We start from the raw sequence: 10,201 nt of genomic DNA on the forward strand, positions 1-10,201 counted from the left end.
TTTTTTTTTTTTTTGATACATTATGTATGATTCAATTCATACGATAGATTTCTTATGTCTCAGTACATGCTCATTATTAATTGGTAGATAAAAGATAGCTAGGAGTGTTTACATAACAGTTTAAGATTTTGGAAGAATTATTATTTATCATAATTTGTATACCCAAGTAATTTACATTGGAAAGAATGGATGCATCTATTGTCCATATTTCAAATTTAAAAGAGCTCTTGCTTAAAATTAAAAAAATCTTTAAAGTTATTACACTTTTAATAGTCTTTAAAAGTTAATTACAGCATTTTTGGATCCCAAAATAATCATTTAAAATTTTAATTTAATAAATCCCTTAGAGTTTTAAGGAGAGAGTTGTCCTTGGCAAGTGTAAATACACACTGATTCACGGTCATATGGATGTGTCGAAAAATTACTTGATGTAATATGTTATGTTGTTTGCTTAGTTTGTAAAAAATAAATATTTTGAAGGTAAATGTTATTTCCCTTCATCATCGTGATTCATGGAAACTTGCATCTTATGTATATACGCTTAGGTTGGTTAATTAAATTAGTAAACATTGTATTGCTTTTGTTAATTTAGCGTATTCTTTCACCCCTCATTTTAATTAGCTATTGGCACCCTTTTGTAAATAGTTCACAAAATAAAAAAGTGTTCTTTACCAAAAAAAAAGAAAAGAAAAGTGTTAGACATGCACGACGCAATATTCAATTAAAAAAAAAAAAAAACCTATTCTAGAAGCCATCCGTAGGTAATCATGTAATCTGGTTTTTTTCTTTATCATGCTTGCTAAAAACAACCGCAAAATAGGAATAATTGAGTGCAGTCATTTCAGCACCAGTGATTTAGAGTACCAGATATATTAATTGAATGTGTGGTACAGTACTGCACATCATATTAATAATTATATATAGAACATCCATATCATAATGTGAATATCCTATTCTGAAATATATATTTTAGAAAATGACATATAATTAATTATGACAATAAATGTGGTTCATAGCTAATGGAAGCTGATCTGTTTAGTGGAACTGTATGCATGGTATTGAGCCAGCTAGCACATGTAATCCATTTATTTAATAAGAGTGATTACAAGTTTGTTTTAATACAATGCTTGATCAATTTATAGCCTGAAACTGACCCGAACCCTAATCAACCCTTACATTTAAAATATATCTCACTTTCAAGTGTTTCGATGTCTCATGATATAAGAAGGGTAGAATGGCACGTGTGGAGAGAGAGAGAGAGAGAGAGAGAGAGAGAGGGAGAAAGAGGACAAAGTTTCATTGCTGGTGATAGAAGAGAGAGCGTGAGGAGAGCCTAAAAAGCCCCCGTGAGGAGTGTTTGGAGGCATTCCAAAATCACAACTAAACATCCTTTTGTTGCTTCTCCTTCACTTCTTTCGATGGCAAATTTTTCACCATCACGAGCTCATGATTCCTCTTCTCCCATTCTCTCCAACTCAGAACTCAAATTATATGCTAGCTAGATATTCCAAATTCTTTCATATATATATATATATATATATATAACTAAAATATAAATATTTAATAAACCCTATACACTAAACTAATTGCATTAATGGCTCTGGATATGTATTATACACATGTAATTAAAATGAATGGTGAATAAAGTTGATCTAACATAATTTCTAAATGCTCGTCTTGACTCATATCAACGCAGTGCCTATAACTTGCACCCACATCAATAAATAAATTTCTTAGCAAAAGAAAGAAATTCTTCAAAAATGGGCAAAGTGGAAAGTTCTAAAAAATATAACAAAAGGGTATTTTTGTAACTTCAGTGAGAATCTATGTAGTATTTCTTTGTGAAGAAACTGAGACAAACATGTGGGAAGAAAGCAAGACGTCATCAAGATTTGGAAGCTCATCCCTTCTTTTAAACGACCACAGAGATCTGAAGAGTTTATAGCAAAAGAAAAGCATAGGAGGAAAACAAAACCAGGTCGAAACGATCACAAAAGTAGAGAGAAAAAGAGAGCACACTATGGCTTCTAGAGAGCAAAAGAGAGCAGCACTGCATGAGAAGCTGCAACTTCTTCGTTCTATTACGAACTCTCATGCTGTAATTATTCCCTGCATTATTTTCTTACATATAACTTCCTTTTTATTCATTGGATTTTCTCTCTATATATGGATATTCTCACGGAAATCAATCAATTTCCTAAAAGAATGTTCAGTCAATATTGTTATCCTCCCTTTTGTTTTTCCTCTTTCTAACTCGATTCTTTTTTGCTGGTTGAAATCATGGGTTCTTCGGTTACGAATCGCACATTGATTGCCTATATAACTAATGTGGAGTTTATAAAGCATTCAGCACTTCTATCCTTGAAGTTAGTTTTTGGAGTTATGACCTCAAGTTCTGTAGCAATTAGTGCTTTCATTGGGACTCTCGTATATACCTTAATTAAATCTTAACTGCCAAGTTTATATTATCATTCTAGTTTCTGGGTAGAAAATTGAACCACAAACTAGTTAAGATGATGATTAATAAACATATTATTGAAAAGTGACTGATATTAATTCTCCTTAATTTGATACATCATTTATGTTGTTAACCCACGCATAGTCCTATATATCCTATATCAATCACATAGTGCTTATTCAAGATAGTAAATTATATAATAGTTCTTGTGCTTTTATGTGTTGGTGTGGCAGATAAACAAAACCTCGATCATAATCGATGCATCAAAGTATATCGAAGAGCTAAAGCAAAAAGTTGAAAGACTGAATCAAGACATAGCCACTGCACAAACCTCAAGTGACCAAAATACTTTGCCAATGGTATTGTATTTTCTTAATTAATTCATAAAAAATTTAACAGGTCATTACTCTATACATATCTTGCAAATTTGATTGGAGTTGCATTTTCTGGATGAAACGTATATATACAGGTTACAGTAGAAACCCTAGAAAAGGGATTTCATATAAATGTTTTTTCAACAAAGAGCTGTCCTGGTCTACTTGTTTCCATATTGGAGTCCTTTGAAGAGATGGGTATTAATGTGCTTGAAGCTAGGGTTACTTGTACGGACACTTTTCGATTTCAAGCTGTTGGAGGAGAAGTAAGATATGATTTAAACATTAAAATTATATTATAGGTGCTTTCTTCTTCAATATGCATATCATTATGTGTCTCTCTCGTTACTCCATATTTTTGGAGGTCATTCGTTGTACTTATGTATAAAAAAAAATTGTAAATGGATGATTCCTTTTATATATATATATATATATATATATATATTATTATGAAGAATGTTATACTTATAACCTTTTTTTTCTTACAACTTCTTACAACCATATCTTAACATCGTTGATTTCTGTCAATCAACGGTTATCATTTATTGTGAATTAATAATTAATTAATGAGTTTAATTTGCGAAAATCATAACCGTTGATTGACAGAAATCAACGGTGTTAAGATATGGTTGTAAGAGGTTGTAAAAAAAAAGTTGTAAGTATAACCTTCTTCATATTATATGTATATATATATATATATATATATAGAGGTAGGATCATTTGACACTAGTGTTAAATTTGAAGTTTGACACCTCATCTGAGAGTCGTTAGATAAAAAAAAAATCAATGGTGTCACATGCTTACAAATCAGAGTTGTTGATCTTTTTTGATCTAATGACTCTCAGATGAGGTGTCAAATTTCAAATTTGACATTAATATCAAAGAATCCTACCTCACATATATATATATATATATATATATATATATATATCTATATATATATATATATATATATATAAAACGTATTCTCTCTCTTTTATCTTTTTCTCTCTCAGCCTTTTGGGAAGAAAGGGAAGAGGGGCCAGGTTGCTGTGCATTGACGTGTATGCAAACTGTTAAACCATAACAATAATTAATTAGATAGTTGGGTTTTGCAGTGATTTATATATAAATTGTATGGATGTTATTAATCTCATGTTAAAGAAATAAGTTATCTCATGTCATAGAGATAAGTTTATGGGCTCCATCACTTGAAAAAAAAAGTGGCACGGTTATCAAATGATGTGTAGGAGAGAAAACTTATATGAGAATAATTTTTCCCTAATTGTATTGGTTTTTCAATATTTTCATGCGCAAGAATAACGGAAGAATGTTGTAACTTTTGTAGAATGAAGAACAAGGTGAGGGTGTCGATGCACAAGCTGTGAAACTGGCAGTGGGACAAGCAATAAAGAACTGGAGCGAAAGTACTGATCAAAAGTAAATCAGAACAAAATTTCCACTTTTTATGCGGGGAAAAGAATTTGTTCATTTTAAAATGACATAATTTTATGTTATTTTAGATGAAACGATATTATTTTCATGGAGAATTGGTGATTTTTTTTCCTTTACATGCTCTCTTTTTCTAATTTTATGAGGGGAGGAAAAGTAAAAAATCATCAAATATACACAAAAATGACATTCTTTCATTTAAAATGATATAAAGTTGTGTCATTTAAAATCATAAATATTTTTTCGTTTATGTATCTATGTTATTTATATCTTCAGTGTCCATTTTTTTTTCTCATTTTCTTTCATTGAGGCTAATGGGCAGTTTATTCATCAATGAATCATGCTTCTATTAGTTAGCTTCCAAATCTTGCTGCCACTTCTGCAATTTTTATAATAAAAATACATGTAAGTGCTCAAAGATATATATATATATATATATATATATATATATATATATATATATATATATATATATATATATAGGGGCAAGTTATATTTACAATTTTTTTTTTACAAACTATAATGTATTCTTCCGGGAGAACACTGGTCACATTATGTTCTCCCGGGAGAACATAGCGTAATTTGTAAAAAATTTCAAAAAAAATTTGTAAACGGATCTTTCCCTACATATATATATATAAAATATTATATTTATAACATTTTTGTTTACAAACTACATTGTGTATTATGTGAAATACACTATTTTTCGAAATACATAGTATAATTTGTAAACAAAATTTTTATAAATATAACATTTCTCTTTATATATATATCCAAAATATTCCGCGTACTTTGATAATAATATTTTGTGCAAAATTATATTAGAATGAAAATATAGAATTTAATGTAATTCGGCATAATATGCCTATACTCACGGGGAATTAAAATCCATATGAGAAATTTTCCAAAGTACACAATATAACAACACTAAAATTTTTCTAACTCCAAGAACCCCGTAATCAATCTCCCTATTTCTCATATACCTTGTAAAGAATCAATTCAATCCAAAAGCTTAACCTGTTGTGTAAGGCTACATTAATAATTTTATATATCTCAACACACCCCCTCACACGAGTGAGTTTGAAGGGTGGATGCACAGGCCCACTACCTAAGCGAAGAAAGAAATTTCACTAGAAAGAAAATGGGGATAGTGAGGATCGAACCTGGTACACCGAGGTTCTGGTGATACCATGTAAAGAACCAATTCAACCCAAAAGCTTAAAGCTATTAGGTGAAGCTACATATTAATAATTTTATATATCTCAACATAGCTGAACCAAGAGCCACATGAGTTTTTTTTTTTTTTTTTTTTTGTTTCTTTAATTTTCAAACTTCTCACTCACAAGCACTCAGGACAATATTTCTTATTGGCCCTTTTTAATAATTTGACAGTATTGAGAATTATTACAGATCAAGGGAGTATTACATGCATTACTCTAGTCAATCACTTTTCCATTATAGACATACTCGTGAATCATAGCAAGCCAATCAATTTTCTATTATCGTCCATATAATAGAGCCAATTATTTTTTCATCATATTAACAAGATCATGGTTGACCAAATTTATATATGGAGCGAACATATGTCAAATATCTGCATGCATACATGCACGTTTATTAGAACGATGAGGGATTTGAAAAATTAGTAAGTCCTTCGCTTTTTGATGGATAATCATGTTAGCGTTTCTTATTTCAAATCGTGTACATGCTTTCCTGCAAAAACTTAATTTTCAGATCAACTGGTAAAAGTACGTAGTACGAGTAATTCTTCTTAGGTACAATTTATCATAAGTACTCAAATTAATATTTATGTATAAAGTTCTGAAGTTATGAACTTATGATAGAAATACAGTTTTATTTAATCATACATTTATATATGTTAAATATTAATCGGAATTTTTAAAAGATGACCTGGTTGTGCCTATTAATATTTTATGAATAGAATTAATAATTAAATAACTCACAATAAATTAATCACTCAAACAAGTAATAAATTGTTTTTTGTAAATAAACTCATTCTCTATTTTATATAATAATTCTCCCATATAAAAACCCGCAATGAGATGAGGGCCGGATCACATGCAATGTACGTTGCAGGGTACAGAGATCATATCAATATGACATTTTTGTGCTGTAATGGCAGACCCGTATTGTTGCCAATATTTGTACTGTAGTAGGAGAATTAGGGTTTCATTAAGAAGAAAAAGTGAAAGTAGGGGAAAAAATATATGAAAAAAGTGTTTATCTTTTTAAACGACACAACTTATATTTTTTCATTCTTACAGAGTGGTGGGACCCATACCTTTATTTTTTTTGTCAACTCTCTTTTTTCCTTTATTTATCTCTTACTCTCTCTTAAAATGACACAACTTTATATCCTTTAAAATGATACACGCTTTTCTCAAAATATATATATAGAGAGAGACATTGGTGGCAAAATCTTTCGTCCCTCTTTTAGTAGGGCTTTTCTTTTCTTATGTTACATGAGATAACATCTCTCATGCTATAAACACAATAAAAGGTAGGTCCCACCACTTGTTAAAAAAAAAATAACACAGATTTTGATGTCTCACAACATAATAAGAAAGCAATCTCTAACAACATAAAAAAATGATTGTACTATTATTTAATATCTGTCCCAAGCCGTATAATAAACGTCAATTACAATTGAATTCATATACTTAGATGGGATATTATTGGGCTCATTAACAGTGGCTGGATTATAAATTTGGGCTGCAATATTATCAGTCAGCCTCGTCTTCGAGGGCTATTGGTTTGGTGGGTGCAGGCACCGGGCGGATCTACATAATAGCCAATGTCTATTATTTTAGAATTTGTTATATGAATAGCTTGAAATAATATTTAATTTTTTTTTAATAACTTGAAATAATATTTACAAAATAAGATTTATATGTAAAATAGCAAAGTTTAATATATGTGATTAATTTTTTTTCTCTTCTTGTTTATATTCTTTTATTTTTTAATCCATTTAAAAATTTCTTTTAAATTTTTTTTTTGGAGCCACCACTAAGTATGCAGATATAATTTTTTTTTTCTAAATCCGTCACTAGACGCAAGTGTGGTCCTGCACACGTGGTGAGATGGAAGATGAAATTGCAAAGATGGACTCACAATTTTGTGGTCATATGTTACTCTGATACTATGATAAGCAATTATCTTATCTATAAAGCTTAAACTTATAGCTGAAGGTTAGTCAATAATTTTTTTATATTTCCCTAATGCTTATAATCCTTTTCAACAAGAGTGAATGTTGTCTTTGCCTGGAGTGAACATTTAGTGACAGTGGCGGATCTAGGAAATTAATGAAGGGTGGGCACTGTTCAAGTACATATAGATCTAGGTCTGGTCTGGAACGCGACTTGCGAGCAGGTGCCGGCTGACTGGGTCTAGTTTAGATCTAGATATGGACAGATTGTGACTCAACTTGACCGATGATGGAGAAAGAAACAAATGTTCCAACTTCTAATAACACAGATTGAGGTTTGAGAGGAGATGAGTCAGTATGTAGATGCAAACGAGTTCTCTGCTGTTAGGTTTGGATAATGAAGGTGGAGGAGGAAAAAAAAAACTTACGAGAAAATAAAATAGAAGGAGCAAAATTAAAGGGGTAGGATATCGTAACAATCAACTAGGGTTACTACCAATCAATTTCACCGATAGATCGATTATGTTGATCTAACGATTATATTTATTTTCATCTTGTATGGTTATGATCCCCATATTTAATGTAAAATCATTAAATATGGGAAATCATAATCATACAAAGGTGAAAATAAATATGAAGTATTAAATATGGGAAATCATAACCATACAAAGATAGAAATAAATATAACCGTTGGATCAACATAATCGATTTACTGGTGAAATTAATTGGTAGTAATATTGGTGGTAACACAATTTAGTTGTTATAGTATCCTACCCCAAAATTAAATTAGAAAAATTTGAATTTAAAAGAAAAATATTTTTATATTTTTGCATCAAATTTTAAGGGTGATCACTTACTCCCCTTCTCTAACACTTGGATCCGTCTTTGTTTAGTGATCTCGATCATGTGGGCCGGGATGAGAGAGAGTTAGAGAGAAATAGAGGAGAAAGAAAAGAGTAGAGAGTGGCAGAAATAAGAAAGGACATGGAATATTTTTTTCTTTGCCTGAGTTTGTCGGGTGGGTCCTTTAGATTTATGTTGGAAAAATATAAAAAAAATTTCGGATTAAATTCACGTTTGCAATTATTGGAGTAGAAATGCAATTTACTTTTATCAAAAAGTGTCTTATATTACTCCACAAAAAAAAGTCTTATATTAATGTCAATGTCCTTATAAGTAATTAATATTTAAAGTCATTCTATTTTATACCAACTAAAAAAATTAATTATATAAAACTAACTTTCAAAATATCATTTGAGAGAATTATTTTTTTAATATGAACTTTAAAAAAAGATTAATTTAGATAAAATATAAGCTAAGGAGGTATATTGAATTAGGATTTTAAAAGATTTTTTTGAGATAAAAAACCTTATAGATTTTAAAAAACTATTTAGAATTGGAGGGACTTTTAAGATATTTTAAATGACTCTTTTTACAATCAAGATTTCATAAGATTGAATTTTAAAGGATTTTTAATAGAATTTAAAAGATTTAAAAGGACAATATGGATTTATAAGATTTTAAAAAACTATATAAATTTTTAACAAACATTCAAAATTATAAGAGTCAATAAAAAATAACAAAGAAATACAATGAAATTAATAAAAAAAGTAAAACCTAATACAATTTTCTCAATTAGTAAAACATAATATAATTTTTAACTAACATTCAAATTTTCTAAGTAACAACTCTCCACATATCTAAAGTTATATTAGTCTTCATGTATTAGCATTTTTTCATTCCTGCTCTTGGGTTTGACCAATTGGTTGAACATTATCTTCTTCATTTAGTATCAGAGCTATGTATATATGATTATAAAATTCAATTTTTTTATTCATTAAAATAATTCTAAATTTGCATATAGAACCTAAAGTTCATGATAAAATATCGTTTGGAATTTTTTGCAATTGATCTTGGAAACCTTGAGATTTTTGTTCTACGTGATAAGAGTTTTCTAACCATATATCATATGCATATTTTCATTGAGTATTCTAAGAAAGTTTCGAATATGAATTTTTAAAATTTATTTCATGAAAGTTCAAAAAATCTCTTAAATTATTTTCAATTGATACATTGAAACCTTAAATTGCTTTGGGGCTTTTGAAAAATAATTTTTTAGTTATCTATTGACGCAAAAATTGTTCGAAATCGTTTTCTATAGCGAAGGAATTTTGTACATGAATGTATTGTTACGAAATATAGGGTTCATATTATGAAAGTTTCAACATTTTTTTAAATTGATATTGTTTCATTGATGTAAAATGAAACTTTGTTTGAGGGTTTTAGTTTCCCTGTTATTTTCTCACAGTTTTATGTTGTTTTTAATAGAAAAATCACATATTTTGTGCCAAGAAAAATCGCGACTCATAACTTGAATAATCATTTTTTAAACTTTCAAAAGCTCCCAAAAATTGCTAAAAGATATGCTATTTCAAAAGCTCCCATGGCGAAACTCGGTTTCGAGCGAGTCAACCCGCCAAAAGAAGAAGAAGACAATGTAATAAAGAAATCTCAAGAAATCCGACGTGTTAGGGTGAGATTGTGAGAGAGTCATCCTAATTATATTTCTCACTAAAAAGTCTCATGAAATTCACACCAATAGAAAATACATTAATGTGCTTGGATTTTTGAATACCGCAAAATTGTTTTTCCTTTGATTAAAATCGTGATTGAATATCAAAGGATTTGGATGTACTCTAAAATAATCTTTTAAAATTTTAATCGAATACCACATGACTCTTTTTCAATCCTTTAAAATCCTAGTTAATACCA

General features: G+C 29.4%; 1 protein-coding gene across 1 annotated transcript; it reads left to right on the plus strand.

Annotated features, from left to right (window-relative positions):
• Nucleotides 1-1,996: 1,996 nt before the first annotated feature.
• On the plus strand, nucleotides 1,997-4,255 carry LOC133317290 (uncharacterized). Its single transcript, XM_061519154.1, has 4 exons — nucleotides 1,997-2,098; nucleotides 2,692-2,817; nucleotides 2,928-3,098; nucleotides 4,160-4,255. The coding sequence occupies exons 1-4, from the start codon at nucleotides 2,021-2,023 to the stop codon at nucleotides 4,253-4,255; spliced, it is 471 nt and encodes a 156-aa protein (XP_061375138.1). The 5' UTR covers nucleotides 1,997-2,020.
• The last annotated feature ends 5,946 nt before the right edge of the window (nucleotides 4,256-10,201 follow it).

Source organism: Gastrolobium bilobum, unplaced genomic scaffold, assembly GCF_033153095.1.
Source record: "Gastrolobium bilobum isolate Gb01-03AN ecotype WA unplaced genomic scaffold, APGP_CSIRO_Gbil_v1 utg1269, whole genome shotgun sequence".
NCBI classification, from domain to species: Eukaryota; Viridiplantae; Streptophyta; class Magnoliopsida; order Fabales; family Fabaceae; genus Gastrolobium; species Gastrolobium bilobum.

Coding starts and splice junctions, on each gene's coding strand:
- LOC133317290 (XM_061519154.1), top strand. CDS start 2,021: ATGGCTTCTAGAGAGCAAAAGAGAGCAGCACTGCATGAGAAGCTGCAA. Junction 2,099..2,691: donor CTATTACGAACTCTCATGCT/GTAATTATTCCC, acceptor TTGGTGTGGCAG/ATAAACAAAACCTCGATCAT. Junction 3,099..4,159: donor TTCAAGCTGTTGGAGGAGAA/GTAAGATATGAT, acceptor TAACTTTTGTAG/AATGAAGAACAAGGTGAGGG.